The 18522-nt window shown below is 36.0% G+C and overlaps 1 protein-coding gene across 1 annotated transcript; it reads right to left on the bottom strand.

Moving 5' to 3' along the window:
* Positions 1-55: 55 nt before the first annotated feature.
* On the bottom strand, positions 56-18252 carry LOC145600205 (nicotinate phosphoribosyltransferase 2-like). The gene is made up of 15 exons (XM_081656109.1): positions 17889-18252; positions 17377-17524; positions 15395-15514; positions 15162-15296; positions 15004-15065; positions 14513-14588; positions 13498-13599; positions 12341-12457; positions 3617-3675; positions 2645-2819; positions 1574-1708; positions 1391-1489; positions 861-969; positions 505-617; positions 56-418 (listed from the first exon to the last, which is right to left on the bottom strand). Exons 1-15 carry the CDS (start codon positions 18038-18040, stop codon positions 341-343), a joined length of 1680 nt encoding a protein of 559 aa, XP_081512235.1. The 5' UTR covers positions 18041-18252; the 3' UTR covers positions 56-340.
* Positions 18253-18522: the final 270 nt, after the last annotated feature.

Genomic DNA, 18522 nt, shown 5'->3' with positions numbered 1-18522 from the left:
TAAACAGAAGAAATAGCATAAACAGTATACGGTAATTCATAATAATTCCATTGGTTGACCAAGCAAAAAATAATATTATTACTCTAAATCTGAAAAGATACTAAAGGAAACAAAATTTCTAGCAACATGCTAAAAAAATGAGGGAAGAAGTAAACAACTATAAAATTAACTGAAAGATAATATATATAGTTGGAAAAACTATCCGAAAAAAGCAACTATAACTTAAAATGTACACATGAATTGAGTTTCTTTGCATTTGGCACAATACTCCTATTTTTAAATGATTGCTACTCTGTCTCCTGTACCACGATGCATAAATTCGCCTAGCCTTGAAGCAACTTCATTGTAATTCACCAACAGGTGCTTCATTTAGCCATAAGAAATGAATGAAGTCATACAGCTTTGCACTTACACTCACCTGCATCCAAAAGCACAAACATCAGTATATTACAACTGTCAATGAACTCTCGAATCATACAAGAAAATAAAGGATGTCAAAGCTACCTTGTATGGAGTAGGATTCAATCTCCTCATGTGGTCAGGGCGCATTTTCTCCAGCTGTCTTATGCACCGGTCTCTGATGTCCTTCAGAGGTAACATATCTTCTCTTGTTTTTGCTGCATAAAACAAAAAACATTTAAAAAACTTTCAGGCAACTAAGGTTAGCACAATGAAGCCCACTCTCTGGATACAAATGTAATTACTATCACGTGATCCATGAGAAAATAAGAGCATTTCATAAATGCATATACAGTCCTTGTTCTTGAATTGTAAAAATGCTATGTGTAGCAAAGGAACACTTAGTTCAGATAGATCACAAATGATTGCATATGATGAAGAGGAACAGACTGGAAGCTCACCTGAGCTACCTCTCCAGTAACATTTCAATAGCTCCTCGACACGCTGGGGCACTACATAAGCTCTTTTGGACTCATTGAATGGATGACGGCAGAGAATTCTCTCTCCCACCTGTCAGCCAAAGCACAGATTTGATTACTTCTCACTCAGGGTATACATTAAAATTGGAAGCTTTCACATATTTATTTAGTTCTTCCACTCCATAAAAAGCTACGTAGTGGCCAGGGAAAGGCCATCTAAAGGCTGACTCAATAAGATCTCAATGTTTCCAATAAAAAATGGCATAATCAGCAAGTTTTATAATGCTTTCACAAACCAAAGGTTAGCAGTGATGTTTACTGAAAGATGTGAAGGTGATGCATCAATAAATTGTTCCTTGAGTAATAGGTCATTAACTTCAAGTTACATGCATAGTTAAACAAAAAATGATCCCGAGAGAGAGAGAGAGAGAGAGAGAGAGAGAGAGAGAGAGAGAGAGAGAGAGAGAGAGAGAGAGAGAGAGAGATTTGGTTCCTTATCAGTCACTTCATACCTTTGGAGCAGGTTCATTTTCTCCTATCATCAAATCTACTAACGGGTATCCTTCTTTCCCGTACAATCTGTAACATTGTTTTTTACAAGGAATGGATACCTAGATAATACATACAAAAAAGAATTACAAAGCCTCTCAAAAATAACATTTCATCCCCAAAATTAGTAGAAAGCACAAACCTACCTTGGAAACATCTTCAGATAACTTCATACGGGGCTGGTTATTAATCTCAACAAGCTTGAAGACACAACCTAATGCAGCTTGAGCATAGCATGTAACAAGATAGGTTCCTATTCCAAATGCATCAACTTGATGACCCTGTCTATGCGAAATTGATCCAATTAAAAACAGAAGGAAAAAAGAGTAAAATATTGCAGCGTTTTCAGTGTTAGACAAATAATAAAAAGCAATAGCTTTGTGAAGAGATGACTCCAACAACTTTTAATAGGAAGAAGGCTAAAAACCTGTATGCCCTTTTTTAATTACAGGGTCAGGAAGGTTTTCAAAGGACTCAAAATCAATAATGAGGTATTCAATCAACCATAGAAAATGCAAGCAGACCTGACACATTCTAGAAGCAGAAAGAAGTTAGGAAGATTCAAAAGAGGCTATGGCAAATGCACCTGAAGATTATAGGACCCTGTACCCTCAGTGAGGTTCCTACCTTATAGCACCCTAAGATCGTGGAATGCATTAACTTATTAAAACCTACTTCTGCAACAGCAGAGACTTGAGAGGCCAAGATAGCGTAAAATCACATTATATGTTTCTCAGATTAGGATAATAGAAAAAAGAACTATTTGAGCAAGAACAAATAGAATGTAGCACAGAATATATATATATATATATAATATATATATATTGTCTTCCAAGACCAACTCTGTCAATGTGTCAGGTATGAAATTGTCCTAAGTTTGTAATTGGATGTTCAATAAAAAATTGTGAAATAATCTACACCAAGGGGTTAGTTAATATATTTTCAAATCTTCTCTTCCCTATGGACAAATTTTTGGTATAGATTCATACACACTTCAAGAGTAATTCCTGTTTCTACCTTGCAAGAAATCAGATTCTACAGGACATAATATAACAGGATCTCATTACTTCAAATCGGTAAGAAAATCATACATTTCAGTGAGTTTTTTTCTTTTTACAAACCTTTGTAGCTATAAATTTACTTGAAATTTTAGCAACGCTAAATAGCAGCAACAGGCAAGAGATAATATGGAGTACAACAGTAATATTTATAATCACCTGTTTGTTCAAATGATCCAAGGTTTCCTCATTGAGATCGTTGCTAGCAGTAATACTCATCTTTCCAAAATCTGGAACTCCAAATTCTTTCTCAATCACCTGAAAAAACTTACGGGCCTCACAAGACAAATATGCCAGGTCACCAGAGTCCAATCTAATGCCCATGGCCTTGTACCTGAAAATCATATCATGGATAATGATGTTGAGGAAACGATCATAGTTTTCAAGAATCAACATGTCATATACTCAAGTTCTCTACAAACAGAGGAGACAGGTTGTTACGTATTAACTTTTAAAAAATGATTCTGATTTCCGAGAGCACAATAGCTCTCAAATCTATCTCAAGTAAAGGATGTAGAAGATGTATCATCCTAATCAACCAAGCAAACTGAATGCAGAAAAAGCATATAAATAATGCGCCAAAAAAGTATGAAATAAAAGTTACCACTGTGATGTTATGGTTCCCTAAAATCTTAAACAAAATTTCTTTTTAAAAGCTCCAAACGTGTCTTATATATCATAGGTAATTACCAAGTATATAGGGGAATACAAAAAATCCTGAGCTTATTATAGTATTATGATCCCTTTTTTACATGGAAATATATTTTATTAACTCTCAAGGGTAGTACTGAATATTTTGTTTTACTATAATAATAACGATCCTATTCCTACTGCAATTCACATTTATCTTTTGAGAAGTACGACGAATTTCTGTTGCCACAATCCATTTGTCCAATCTTGAGCAATTATTTACAAGGACACACTCATCATCAGTCACAGCAACCACTATACTCCAAATCAAATTGGCCAATTTAAATCTGTATTGTATCAGCATCATTAGACTTTAATAATAGACCATCTTCGTTTGCAAAATGCAATTGTTTATTTCACACTAATATAATGCACTCTCATGTAGATGGAATGATGGAAAAGTATGATCAACTAAATTATGTATTCATAAATCATCCATACCCTAAATCTCTGAGAGCCAAAGCAACTGCACAGAAGTTTGGAATACCGCTCCTTAGAACCTGGTAAAAAATTAGTTTCACCAATTAATGATTTCCACGATATAGTGATAAATAAACAGTAGTGATGGCTATGATAAGTAAAAGAGAATACCAGAAATAGGGTACACAACCTCCAGCTTTGAATAACAAAGTAACACATGAAACATTGAAACCACATGAATTGTAATTAAAGAAAGTATATAACATCACAAGTCCCTTTCCTATATAAATATCTAAACTACATGATAAACATTTCAACTACTTAGGATTCAGGGCCAAGAAAATTTGAGAACAGAATAAAAGAATGCTCCTCTCCCTAACTTAACACTGAACAAATGCACAAATGAAAGTGCAGTTAAGCAGAGTAGAATTTTAAAGATTTTGATATTATAAGGTAAAACATATTGACTTTTGGGCGAGATCGAAACAAAACTAATCGTTTGAAGAATTGCTATATGAACGCTTGACCATCAAAGTAGCTACTGCTATCAACCAAAAGAGCCTCCAAACAGGCATATTTGGCTGCAAAGAGTGAAAAAACCTAGAGTTGAAAACTACCCAAAAAAGATATTTAAATAATTAAAAATAAAGATCTGTCACAATAATGAATTGTATGGGCTAAGCTAGAGCTGTCAATTCGGGTATTGAAGCTCGGGTTTGGGTCGGGTCAAATTAGGTCTTGGGTTAAATCAAGATCAGGTTATGTCGGGTCAATCAAGCTTCAGATCAGGTTGGGTTAATTTCAGTTCAAGTTAACAGGTCGTTCACCTTTTCGAATATAGGTCGGGTTCAATTCGAGTTAAAATCACATCGGTTTCAATTTCAGGTTCGGGTTGTGTTGAGTCAGGTTTGGATGGGTTAACAAGATGGTACATTCGGGTTCGGGTTAGTGTTGAGTCGGGTTCTAATTCAAGTTCAATTCTAATAAATATTGATGTGGCCAAGTTGAACTCTATAATTACGCCTTCCATAACTTGCAAGCATCATCAAGATTTTATTAAACCTATATACGAGTAATAGAGAACAAAAGTTATATAAGCTGAACAAAATCTTTTATTAAATCGGATTGAGGGTTTACAAAATTATACCAATATATAAGCTGAATAAAAGGTATATAAAATTTTATTAAACCTTCCATGACTCGGGTTCATGTTTTAATCGGGTCGGGTATTAGTTCAGGTTCGGATTGTTTTCGTGTCGGATTAAATCGATTGACGGTTACCATCAGGTTAAGGGCAGATTCGTGTTCAAGTCATAAAGTATTGGATCAAATGGGTTTTCGGTTAAGATCAGGTTAGGTTCAAGTCAGGTTACAGGTCACTAGTTTCACCCCATTGTTCGACTACACGCTGGGTTCAGATCTTTGTCCGTTAAGGTCGGGTTCTCGGGTCGGGTCAGTTTTTGACAACTCTAGCTATAATCCACAGGGCCCAGTGGCAAAAGGTGTTGAGACCCCAAGGGATATATCTCGAGGTCATATAATGCCATTTGAAACCATATATGATCATTATATGTTCTCATAAACGAACGTGGTAAACTTGAGTTTATGAAATCAGTGCTAGTTGTGAACGGGTAAAATGTCCATTTAAGGGCATATTGGATGGTTTCACCGACCCAATTGGACATTCGGAGGGTATTATGGACCATGGTAAACATCTCGGCAATTTTTATTTCCGGGCGAAAAAAGGTCAAAAAATTACAAAAGAGAAGCCTATAATGCACGATTTTTAGAAAATTTTAAGGTTTCAGATCCCGGTGGCGAAAAGCTTTGAAACCCTAAGGGATACATCTCGGAGTTATATAATGCCGTATGAAACCATATATGATCATTGTATGTTGTCATAAACGTCCGTGGTAGGCTTGAGTTTACGAAATCATTGCAAGTTGTGAACGGGTAAAATGACCGTTTAAGTGCCTATTGGATGATTCCACCGACCTAATTTGACTCCCGGAGGATATTAGGGAACATGGTAAACATCTCGGCAATTTTTATTTCTTGCAAAAAAAAGGGCAAAAATTACAAAACTGAAGGCTATAATCCACGCTTTTTGAGGAATTTTGAGGTCTTGGGGCCCGGTGGCGAAAAACCTTGAGATCCTAAGGGATTCATCTCGGGGTCATACTTCCGTTTGAAACCACATATAATCATTACATGCTGTCATAAACGTCCGTGGTAGGCTTGAGTTTACGAAATCACTTCAAGGTGTGAATGCATAAAATGACCATTTAAGGGCATATTGGATGGTTCCACCAACCCAATTGGACTCTTGGAGGGTATTAAGGACCATAGTTAACATCTCGACAATTTTTATTTTCGGGCGAAAAAAAGTAAAAAAAAATTACAAAATTGAAGGCTATAATCCATGCTTTTTGAGGAAAAATTGAGGTTTGGGGCCCGATGACAAAAAAAACCTTGAAACCTTAAGGGATATATCGCGGGGTCATATAATGGTCGTTTGAAACCATATATGATCAATATATGTTGTCATAAATGTCCCGTGGTAGGCTTGAGTTTACGAAATTACTGCAAATTGTTAACGGGTAAAATGATCATTTAAGGGCATATTGGATGGTTCCACCGACCAAATTGTACTGCCGGAGGATATTAGGGACCATGATAAACATCTTGGCAACTTTTAGTTCTGGGCGAAAAAAGGTCAAAACTTACAAAATTGAAGGCTATAATCCACGCTTTTTGAGGAAAGTTTAAGGTTTTGGGGCCCGGTGGCGAAAAGCCTTGAGACCCTAAGGGATACATCTCGGGGTCATATAATCCAGTTTGAAACCACATATGATCATTATATGTTGTCATAAACATCCGTGGTATGCTTGAGTTTACGAATTCGATGCAAGTTGTGAATGGGTAAAATGACCGTTTAACGGCATATTGGATGGTTCCACCGACCCAATTGGACTCCCGGAGGGTATTAGGGACCATGGTAAACATCTCGCCAATTTTTATTTCCGAGCGGAAAAAAGTCAAAAGATTACAAAATTCAAGGTTATAATCCATGCTTTTTAGAGGAAATTTTGAGTTTTGGGCCCGGTGGCAAAAATTGTTAAGACTCTAGGGGATATATCTCGGTATCATATAACGCCATTTGAAACCATATATGATCATTATATGTTTGTCATAAACGTACGGGGTAGACTCGAGTTTACGAAATCACTACAAGTTGTGAACGGGTAAAATGACTGTTTAAGGGCATATTTAGATGGTTCCACCGACCAAATTGGACACCCGAAAGGTATTAGGGACCATAGTCAACATCTCGGCAATATTAATTTCGAGGCAAAAAAGGTCAAAAAATTACAAAATTGAACGCTATAATCCACGCTTTTTGAGAAAATTTTGAGGTTTAGAGCCCAAAGCCTTGAGACCTTATGAGATACATCTCGGGGACATATAATGCCGTTTGAAACCATATATAATCATCATATGTTTGTCATAAACGTACGTGGAAGGTTCGAGTTTACGAAATCACTGCAAGTTGTGAAAGGGTAAATTGACCGTTTAAAGACATATTTAGATGGTTCCATCGACCCAATTAGACTCCCGAAAGGTATTAAGGACCATGGTAAAAATCTCGACAATTATTATTTCCGGGCGAAAAAATATCGAAAAATTACAAAATTGAAGGATATAATCCACGCTTTTTGAGAAAATTTTGAGGTTTAAGGGTCCGGTGGCGAAAAGCCTTAAAACCCTAAGAGATACATCTCATGGTCATATAATGCTGTTTGAAACCATATAGGATCATTATATGCTGTCATAGACGTCCGTGGTAGGCTTGAGTTTACGAAATCAGTGCAAGTTGCGAACGAGAAAAATGACCATTTAAGGGCATATTGGATGGTTCCACCGACCCAATTGGACTCCCGGAGGGTATTAAGGGCATATTGGATGATTCCACCGACCTAATTGGACTCCCGGAGGGTATGACAGATCACGGTAAATATCTCGGCAATTTTTATTTCCGGACAAATAAAGGTCAAAAAATTAAAAATTGAAGGCTATAATCCACGATTTTTGATGAAATTTTGAGGTTTCGGCGCCTGGTGGCGAAAGCCTGGAGACCCTAAGGGATACTTCTCGGGGTCATATAATGCCGTTTAAAACTATATATGATCATTATATGCTGTCATAAACTTCCGTGGTAGGCTTGAGTTTACCAAATCGGTGCAAGATGCGAACGGGTAAAATGACCGTTTTCAGGTTATATTAGATGGTTGCACAGACCCAATTTGACTCCTGAAGGGTATCAGGGACCATGGTAAACATCTCGGTAATTTTTATTTCCGGCTGAATAAAGGTTAAAAAATTTCAAAATTAAAGGCTATAATCCACGCTTTTTGATGATATTTTGAGGTTTCGACGGCCGGTGGCGAAAAGCCTTGAGACCCAAAGGGATACATTTCGGGGTCAAATAATGTCGTTTGAAACCATATATGATCATTATATGTTGTCATAAACGTCCGTGTAAGGCTTGAGTTTACGAAATCGGTGCAAGTTGCGAACGGGTAAAATGACCGTTTCAGGTTATATTGGTTGATTCCACCGACCCAATTAGACTCCCGGAGAGTAATAGGGACCATGGTAAACATCTCGGCAATTTTTATTTCCGAGCGAAAAAAGGTTAAAAATTTCAAAATTGAAGGCTATAATCCACGCTTTTTGATGATATTTTGAGGTTTCGGAGGCCTGTGGCGAAAAGCCTTGAGACCCTAAGGGATACATCTCGGGGTCAAATAATGTCGTTTGGAATCACATATGATCATTATATGTTGTCATAAACGTCCGTGGTAACATTGAGTTTACGAACTCATTGGAAGTTGTGAACGGGTAAACTGACTGTTTAAGGGCATATTGTATGATTCCACCCACCCAATTGGACTCCCGGATGGTATTAGGGACCACGGTAAACATCTCGGCAATTTTTATTTTCGGGTGAAAAAAGTCAAAAAATTACAAAATTAAAGGCTATAATCCACGCTTTTTTGAGGAAATTTTGAGGTTTTGGGGCTCGGTGGCGAAAAGTGTTAACAATCTAGGGGATATATCTCGGTGTCATGTAATGTTGTTTCAAACAATATATGATCATTATATGTTTGTCATAAACATGCGTGATAGGCTCAAGTTTACGAAATCACTGCAAGTTGTGAACGGATAAAATTTCCATTTATGGGCATATTTGGATAGTTCCACCGACCCAATTGGAATCTCGAAAGATATTAGGGACCATGGTAAACATCTCGGCAATTTTTATTTCCGGTCGAAAAAACGTTAAAAAAATTACAAAATTGTAGGCTATAATCGTTTGAGGAAATTTTGAGGTTGAGGGGCCAGCGGCGAAAAGCCTTGAGACCCTAAGAGATACATCTTGGTGTCATATAATGCCATTTGAAACCATATATGATCATTATATGTTGTCATAAACGTACGTTGTAGGCTTGAGTTTACGAAATCACTACAAGTTGTGAACGGGTAAAATGACCGTTTAAGGGCATATTGGATGGTTCCACCGACCCAATTGGACTCCCGAAAGGTATTAGGGATCATAGTATTCATCTAAGCAATTTTTATTTCCGGGCGTAAAAATGTCAAAAAAATTACAAAATTGAAGGCTATAATCCACGCTTTTTGAGGAAATTTTGAGATTTAAGGGCCCTGTGGCGAAAAGCCTTGATGCAATACGGGATACATATTGGGGTCATATAATGCCGTTTGAAACCATATATGATCGTTATATGTTGTCATAAACGTCCGTGGTAGGCTTGAGTTTACAAAATCGATGCAAATTGCGAACGGGTAAAATGACCGTTTAAGGTTATATTGAATGATACCACCGACCCAATTGGATTTCCGGAGGGTATTAGGGACCATGGTAAACGTATGGGCAATTTTTATTTCCGAACGAAAAAAAGTCAAAAAATCACAAAATTGAAGACTATAATCCATACTTATTGAGAAAATTTTGAGGTTTTGGGCCCGGTGGCGGAAAGTGTTAAGACTTTAGGGGATTTATCTCGGTGTCATATAATGCCGTTTGAAACCATATGTGATCATTATATGTTTGTTATAAACGAACGTTGTAGGCTCGAGATTCTAAAACCACTGCAAGTTGTGAACGGGTAAAATGACCATCTAAGGACATATTTGGATGGTTCCACCGACCCAATTGGACTCCCAAAAGGTGTTAGGGACCATGGTAAACATCTCGAAAATTTTTATTTTCAGGCGAAAAAAGATGGAAAAATTACAAAATTAATGTCTATATTCCACACTTACTAAGGAAATTTTAAGGTTTTGGGCCCGGTGGCGAAAAGCCTTGAAACCCTAAGAGATACATCTCGGGGTCATATAATACCGTTTGAAACCATATATGATCATTATATGTTGTCATAAACGTCCGTGGTAGGCTTGAGTTTACGAAATCGGTGCAAGTTGCGAACGTATAAAATGACCGTTTAAGGGTATATTGGATGATACCACCGACCCAATTGGACTTCCGGAGGGTATTAGGGACCATTGTAAACGTCTCGACAATTTTTATTTTCAGGCGGAAAAAGGTCAAAAAATTACAAAATTAAAGGCTACAATCCACGCTTTTTGAGGAAAAATTGAGGGTTGGGGCCCGGTGGCAAAAAAAAACCTTGAAACCCTAAGGGATATATCGCGGGGTCATATAATGTCGTTTAAAACCATATATGATCAATATATGTTGTCATAAACGTCCGTGGTAGGCTTTAGTTTACGAAATTACTGCAAATTGTTAACGAGTAAAATGACCGTTTAAGGGCATATTGGATGGTTCCACCGACCCAATTGTACTCCCGGAGGATATTAGGGACCATGGTAAACATCTTGGCAATTTTTAGTTCTGGCGAAAAAAGGTCAAAATTACAAAATTGAAGGCTATAATCCACGCTTTTTGAGGAAATTTTAAGGTTTCGGGGCCAGGTGGCGAAAAGCCTTGAGACCCTAAGGGATACATCTCGGGGTCATATAATCCCGTTTGAAACCACATATGATCATTATACGTTGTCATAAACGTCCGTGGTAGGCTTGATTTTACGAAATCACTTCAAGTTGTGAACGGGTAAAATTACCGTTTAATGACATATTGGATGGTTCTACCGACCCAATTGGACTTTTGGAGGGTGTTAAGCACCATGGTAAACATCACGGCAATTTTTATATCCGGGCGAAAAAAGTTCAAAAAATTACAAAATAGAAAACTTTAATCCACGTTTTTTAAGGAAATTTTGAGGTTTTGGGGCCCGATGGCAAAATGTGGCAAAATTGAAGGCTATAATCCACCCCATTGTTCGAGTACAGGTTGGGTTTAGATCATTGTTGGTTAAGGTCGGGTCATCGGGTCGTGTCAATTTTTGACAGCTTTAAGGTCTAAATACTTTTCGCCACCGGGCCTCGAAATCTCAAAAATTCCTCAAAAATTGTTGATTATATAGCCTTTAATTTTGTAATGACCTTTTTTCGCCCGGAAATAAAAATTGCCAAGATGTTACCATGGTTCCTAATACCCTCCGAGAGTTTAATTGGGTGGGTGAAACCATCCAATTTGCCTTTAAATGGTCATTTTACCCATTTTTGTACATGCCTCTTCTATTGGCTATAAGCTCATATATGGTTCCACACAATATTATATGATCCCGGGATTCATCCCGTAGTGTTCCGTGAAATTCCAACACCAGCTCCCGATTTCGTGTATTATAGTAGAGTTGTCGATTCGGGTATTCAAGTCGGATTTGGGTTGGGTCAAATCATGTCTCGAGTTAAATTAGGATCTGGTTATGTAGGGTCCATCTAGCCTCATATTGGGTTCAAGTTCGGGTTGGGTCAATTTCAATTGAGTTTATTGTGGGTCATTAGCCTTTTCGAATATATGTTGGATTGTGGGTTTACAGATTTATACTAGTATATAAGTTGATCAAAAGGCATATAAATTTTATTAAACCTTCCATGAGTCGAATACAGGTTCTAATTGGGTCGGTAACTAGTTCGGGTACAGATTGTTGTTGGTTCGGATTAAATCGGTTGACGGTTACTCTCAAGTCCAAATCAGGTTTGGGTTCAGGTCAAAAAGTATTAGATCAAAATGGTTGTCAGTTAACATATGGTGGTCACTAGTTTTACCCCATTATCCGGGTGCAGGTTGTGTTCAGGTCGAGTTCTTGGGTCGGGTCAGTTTTTGACAGCTCTAGGCTAAGCCGCTAAGCATGTTTTATTGTTGACTACTTAAAGCATTAGATCAAATCTAATTTTCGCAAAAACTAAACCCATATCACAAAAGACAGACAATATAGAGAAGTTTACATTTTTTTTCCCAGATTCATTCTAATAAATAATGAAGAAGAGACATGAGGTTAGCAAAAAAAGAATCTTTTGACTATGAGCCTAGATTGAATTCTTAAAAAGTAGGGAAACAAAACATAATGATAAAAAATATAGTGTGGTTTGTGACATAAGGAAGAAGACAATGACCACTTTGCCACAAAGTTTACCTTCTATCAATAATTATTTATTAGAGTAAAACTATGAAGAAAAGCAACATAATACTACATCACTACACATGTATACAAGAATTGAAAAGCTCATACGGTCATATAAAGTAAAGTGTTTAATACAGATGAACCTATCACAGTAAGAATTAGTGACACTTACATCGTATGTGTCCACTAGGGCCAAAAAATTATCAGGGAATGCCAGGGCATAGGAGGTAAAAGCAGCTAACTCGCTTAAATTGGTATCACCAAAGCCACCAGCCAAAACTTTCGTCCTCTGAAAAAGCAAGCGGAGAAGTTAATGTAAGTACACTATGTCTGATAAAGATGAAGTTGACAACATAAGACACAACAGGTCAAGTCATAAATGGAGGATGAAACCATCTAACCAGCCATCACTTGATCTTGGACATTTGTACGACACAAAGTTATTCAATTGATTAGTAAGATCATCGGATATTCCATACTCAATTCTGCAACTTCATTTCATCTTGAATTAATAAATACCATTACTAGCATGTTCACAAAGCAACCAGGATGATGAACATCCACTTCCAAAGGCGGGAAGGGAAAAAACAAAAAACAAAAAAAAAAACCTTCAAACTTCAATGGTTCACCCCTTCTTATTTATGGTCTAAACTCCTAATCTACAAACAGTTTTTAAAGTAAAAGAATGAATATGGACACAAACAGGAAGTATTCTTTTGATTGAAATATCAGGATGGCTTGGAATTTGGAAGTGCTCATGACTGTTCGCCAAGTAACATATTTGAGGGCATGGCAAAATTTAAGCAGTGAAAAGGGGCTCTTCCCTTTGGTTAATACTAGTTTATTTGATATAATCTTCCTCTCTTTATCCTTTTTTTGGTTGGGGTGGGAGTGTTGGGACTTGGGACAAATATATAGGTTATCTTCTTATTCTGGTGCCTCAATTGAGAAATTGGAGGTCAGTTTATATAAAATTATCTTGCCGCTATCAAAAACAGCAGTAACCAAGCAAAAGAACACATATCCTAAAACTTTTCAGACAGTACAAAGTCTACAATACGTTAAGAATAAAATTCAAACAGAAGATTGCTAATCCAAGCTAGAGCTATCATACCCATCCTATCCCTGAAACTGCCATATTGATTATACAGTGTTGGGTTTTACTTTTACAAATGAAATTCTTACTAATTACTGTGAATGTCAAAATATCATACAGAAAGAGGCAATTTTTTTTTATATAAAAAAAATAAAAATAAAAATATAAAAAAAATTAAAAACTATGGTTATAAGGACAATATAAAACACTTTGGGGAGGCTAAACGCAAGAACCTGAATTTTGTTTAACCATGTCTGAACCAGATTGACAAAATCCTCACAAGAAGTTGAGCCATCAGCACTTTTGAGCGATTTCTCCACAATTTCGTCAGGACTCTGCGTATCAAAATATTTAGTCAAAAGCAGAACATTTTTTCATCATTTTTGGCCAGTGTCAAACAGAAACAACCAGATGCCCCTGGTATAGTAAATGATACACTGTGTTTCCAGATTTTAAACTTTGCAGCTCTTATACACATAAACTGATTTTGTTTACATAGTATCTAAAGAAGCAGAAACTGAAAATAGACCATGTCAGAGTCCACAAGCACTTTCTAAGATTACATGAAGACAAGGTTCTTTTTTAAATTAAGCCCTCACCTAGAGCATCCTTTAGGAAAAACCCTCATATAATATAGTATTTGAAATTTGTAAATGCTACTAACAAGTTCTATAGCATGTAACCTAAGTTATATGAATGGAATGACTGTAAATTTCTTGACATGTCACCTCCAGAATAATTTAGTTAGTCTTTGAGACGCCTATCTAAATCAGATGATGCTACATGAACCAGTTGATTCCCGGCCCATATGCAATGTGCTAAATGACTGAATTAAAGGAAGCATTTATTTTTGTGAATTTTTATCATATTCCTTTGCAATACCAAGTTTTATGACTCCAATGATCCTTCATTTACATTTGTTAAGCTTCCCAAACAACTTTAGTAACAGAACAATTTTCATTTGAAAGTGTAAGAGTGCAAAATATGGCATGATATCACCTATCCCATCTTTTAAATTTCACCATTTACATTGCATCAATCTTATTTACTCGGACTTAGGTACTAGTATGGGTAAATTACCAGGAGTATCATGTTGAAGAGTCAAGATTCCGGCATTGGTACTTGAGGTTAATGGAAGGGTCCAATTAGTAAAGTGTATATTACATAGTGACATAGTGTACTATATAGAGTTATAAAAGATAAAGTATGAAGAAGTGTAAAGATAAAAATATTAAGCACATCTCTCACCATAAATGAGCTAACAAAGGCATGTGAATGTGTTCCCTTGAGCGGGATTCCAAACAATTTTCCAGCTGCAACATTGCTGTACAAAAGAGTTAGAAAAGTAGTTTAGTTAACACACACACAGCCCAAATATGCAACTATTTTTAAAAGCAAAATTTTTTATCCAAAAAACAAAAAAAAAAAAAGTGTTACAATATTAGCCAAGCAAAAAAGCAATGATAGTGATTCAACAAAATCACCAAATGCTTGAGAGCTGTAACCCGAGAAGTAAATTAACTCTTTTTCTTTTTTTAATAGTTAATATACAATCTGTTTGACATAAACTGTGCAACTGAATTTCAGTTGTATCCAAGGCACGCTAAAAGCCTGAGACACAGTTGTATACTAGGCCTTCCATATTTTTAAAATCTCTTACTATGACCATGAACATGGACATGCAATTGAGAAGCATACACCAATTAGAAACTCAAAAATCTGCCATTTACAGAGTTTACCTTGTCGCGTCAAAGCCACCCATATAGCAATATTTTGATGCACTAATTCCTCCATCAGGGCCCTATAGTGCAGTAAGACAGATTTTAGATTTAATATGGGCAAGCAAAAGAGTTAAATTATAAAACATTACTGATAGCAAGATACACAAAAGTAAGACCTGCGCCCTTCTAAGACCAAACTCAAGTAGTAATTTGGAATTTCCAGCTACAATCCGGTGCCTTGCAGCATTGGTAGCCACCAATGACGCAAAATTGACAAGGTTGACAAGAGTTGTTTCTAGCAGTTGGGCCACCTGATAAAATAGAAGCACTGTACTCAATTAAGAAGCTCCAAGAAAAATATGGTGCTAAAAGACAAGAAATAGACAACAAAAGAATGATTACAACTTACGCCAACTGGTCCTTCCACCCTTAATAGGGGTACCCTTGGAAAAACGATTGACCCCTCCGGAATAGCATAGACTTCAACTTCTGAACAATCCAGCTGTCGAAGATAATCCAAAAACCCCTCCTGAAGGATCAAAACAGAAGATGAGCAGCTTACAAGATATACAACAAGAAATATACATTAAATAAAAACACTCATGCATTAAAAACAAAGGCTAATAAAGTAAGCATATGGCTACATATACCAAGATATGTATAAAAACAGGCATACCAAGAGGGAAGACCATACAGACTGAGGACTGAAGAAACGGGAGGGAAACAAGAAGACCAATTGAACAATTACAAAAAAGTTCATACATCATGTGAAAAGTTTCTCCATTGTTTTTTCCATAACTAACAGCTATTACTCTTTTTGCACTCAAGTCTTGATCGTTAGAAAAATCCTTACTAAACTACGGAAAATATGAGAGAAAACACCTTTTATGGTATCACTTTTATGAGAAAGTACCAATTTTGGAAAAATTTTGCAAAAGAATCTTTTATTGTTATTTAGTAGTGAAATAGGAGCTACAGTTGGATTCCAAGATTTGAATTTGGAACTCCAGCATTGACCAACACGTGACTCACACATGACACGTAACCCCATAAAAAAAAAACCATTTTTTCCATTCTTTTTCCCTTTTCGTACTTCCCTACCTCAATTTTCCAAATTACAACAAAGAACAAACTCATTTCCCACTTTTTTTTAAAGGCTCTTTCTCACAAAAGTGTTAATACGTACGGTTCTTTCAAACAAATTTACTTTAAACTATGTCACCTAGAATTACGACCTAGTAAATAGATTAATGTGACTATGTGAGGTCTATGCTGTCAGTCTTAACTCCTAAACCTGAATTTTGATCTCACAAAAAATTCACCTATGTACACCACTAGGAAGTGTTAACTTGACTAGGTTCCAGCAAAATACATTCCCATGAGAACTAATACTTTTTCATATACACTTCAAACCAAGAGACAATTTCATTTGTAAGGTTTGAGATGGTCTAAATACACTCAACTGAAATTACACAAAATGTACTCATTGTTTGCTAGCCATACAGGTCAACCTAGAGCAAGACTGAAGATATAATAATCATGTATGTCAAACTAACTAACTGAAACAAGAAACGCATAACTTCATTATTCTTCTTACGTACCTATGACCCCACCAAAAAAAAAGTTATCATATGCGCAAGGAAATATCTGAAAAATAATCTAACTAACAAGCACAGAACTATAATGAACCATTATGTCCAAGACCACACTCAGCAAAAGCTAATTAAGTAAATACGCCACGTGAACTAATCAAATCCCATTGTACTCCTCTAGTATATCTTCACGAACATCTAGAATAGACAATTCCAACGGTAATTAAGTCGTTACATAGCACGTTACATTTAATGTATGTTGTCTTTATGCAGTTAAAATCTACCAAAATTTCATACGGATTAATGCTCCGCAAATATTTCTCCCACCATTTTCCGTCACATTTTCTTAAAAAAAAATTAAAGTTAAAACTTACTCGTATTTCATAATCTAATGAGAATCCGAGAACAAACTCAAGCTCATCTGATCGTAAATAACCAGACCTCTATAGTTAATATGCCAATCTATGAATTAAATGTTTTACAAATATCTCTCCCTCTATTATTCCATCACTTTAAAACTTCAATTGATGAAATATTAAGACTTTTTTCATAATGTAATTAAAAATCATGAACAAGCTCGAGCACGCCTCATTTATAAACTAAACAAAACTATCCTATGAAATTAAGAACACAACTGTTTCAAATTCAAATAAAAGTAAATACTCGTAGACTAGTAGTAAAATTAAAAGAGCACTTTTACTACTCAACTCGACTCGATCAACCGAACTCCTAACAGTGAAAATCATATCATAGGAGAGAAATAAAAATAAAAGCTATAAGTGTTACAAATTACAATTACCTCGCATGTACCAGGCAAGGCCTCTCGGACAAAAGCGATATGCTCTTCAGTAAACTTAAAATTCGCGATGAATCTTATGCATTCTTCTAAACCAGCAAATACAGTAAACTCACCATGAAAAGGACTCCTTCGGTAAAATAAATCGAACCTACAATTCATAGTACAAAACAAAAAACGTTTCAACATAAATTCATCATCATTCCATGCAACTTAAATTGAATTAATTAATTAATTCTCATCAACAGCATAAAAACGCAGAACTATTAAATTCGTCAATTTCACAACAATTCAATCATAAATTTTTACAATTATACAGCAATGTACTTTCAGCAAAAATGATCATTAATCAATCCTCCTCAAATAATTGTCCTGTATATTATTTCGATTAGTCGATAAATTTAATCAAAATACTTCAAAATCGATGATTAAAGAGAGAAATTATTGAATTGAACGAACAAAAAACAAGATTTAAAAAATTATAGAAAAATAAAAGAAGGTAAAGTGAGACTAACACAGCACGTTCATTGTGTTTGCCAGCTTTCCAATAAGCATACGCCATAGTTAACTGATAAAGATCTGTAAGAATCGGCGTAACCATTGGATTCGTCGGAGGTGGAATTTCCGACGATTTCTCAGTAGAACCATTTTCATTCTTCACCTCCATTTTCTTATATTAATTTGATGTTGTTAAAATTCCTAATTGAATTTTCTAGGGTTTAAAATTCGGTATTTATAGAATTAGAGAAGTGAAAGTGAAATTGGATAGGATTGATTGGAAAACAAGAAAAATGTAGACTAGAATATGACGTATTTGAGGATAGAGAGTCAGAGGAAGAGAGAAAAAGTGGGTGGCGTTAGAATTGGGGGGGAGGGTGAGATTCTCGTTTGCAAAGACCGTTAATAATAACCTTTAAGGCCGAGGGAGGTTATAACTTAGGGTCTGTTCAGATTTACTTAATTTCAGTTCAGTTCAGTTCAGCTCCAATCAGTTCAGTTCAGTTCAGTACAGTTTCAATCAGTTTAGTTCAGTTCAGTTCAGCTCTTAATTTTCCTCTCACATAAAATATTCATTTCAATTCAGTTCAGTTCAGTTCAGCTCAATTCAGTAAATATGAACAGGCCCTTACAGTCAAAATTTTGACTCCG

Source organism: Chenopodium album, chromosome 21 (genome assembly GCF_948465745.1).
Source record: "Chenopodium album chromosome 21, dcCheAlbu1.1, whole genome shotgun sequence".
NCBI lineage: Eukaryota > Viridiplantae > Streptophyta > Magnoliopsida > Caryophyllales > Amaranthaceae > Chenopodium > Chenopodium album.
The sequence above is the reverse complement of the archived record's forward strand: the minus strand, read 5'-3'. Positions and strand labels throughout refer to the sequence as shown.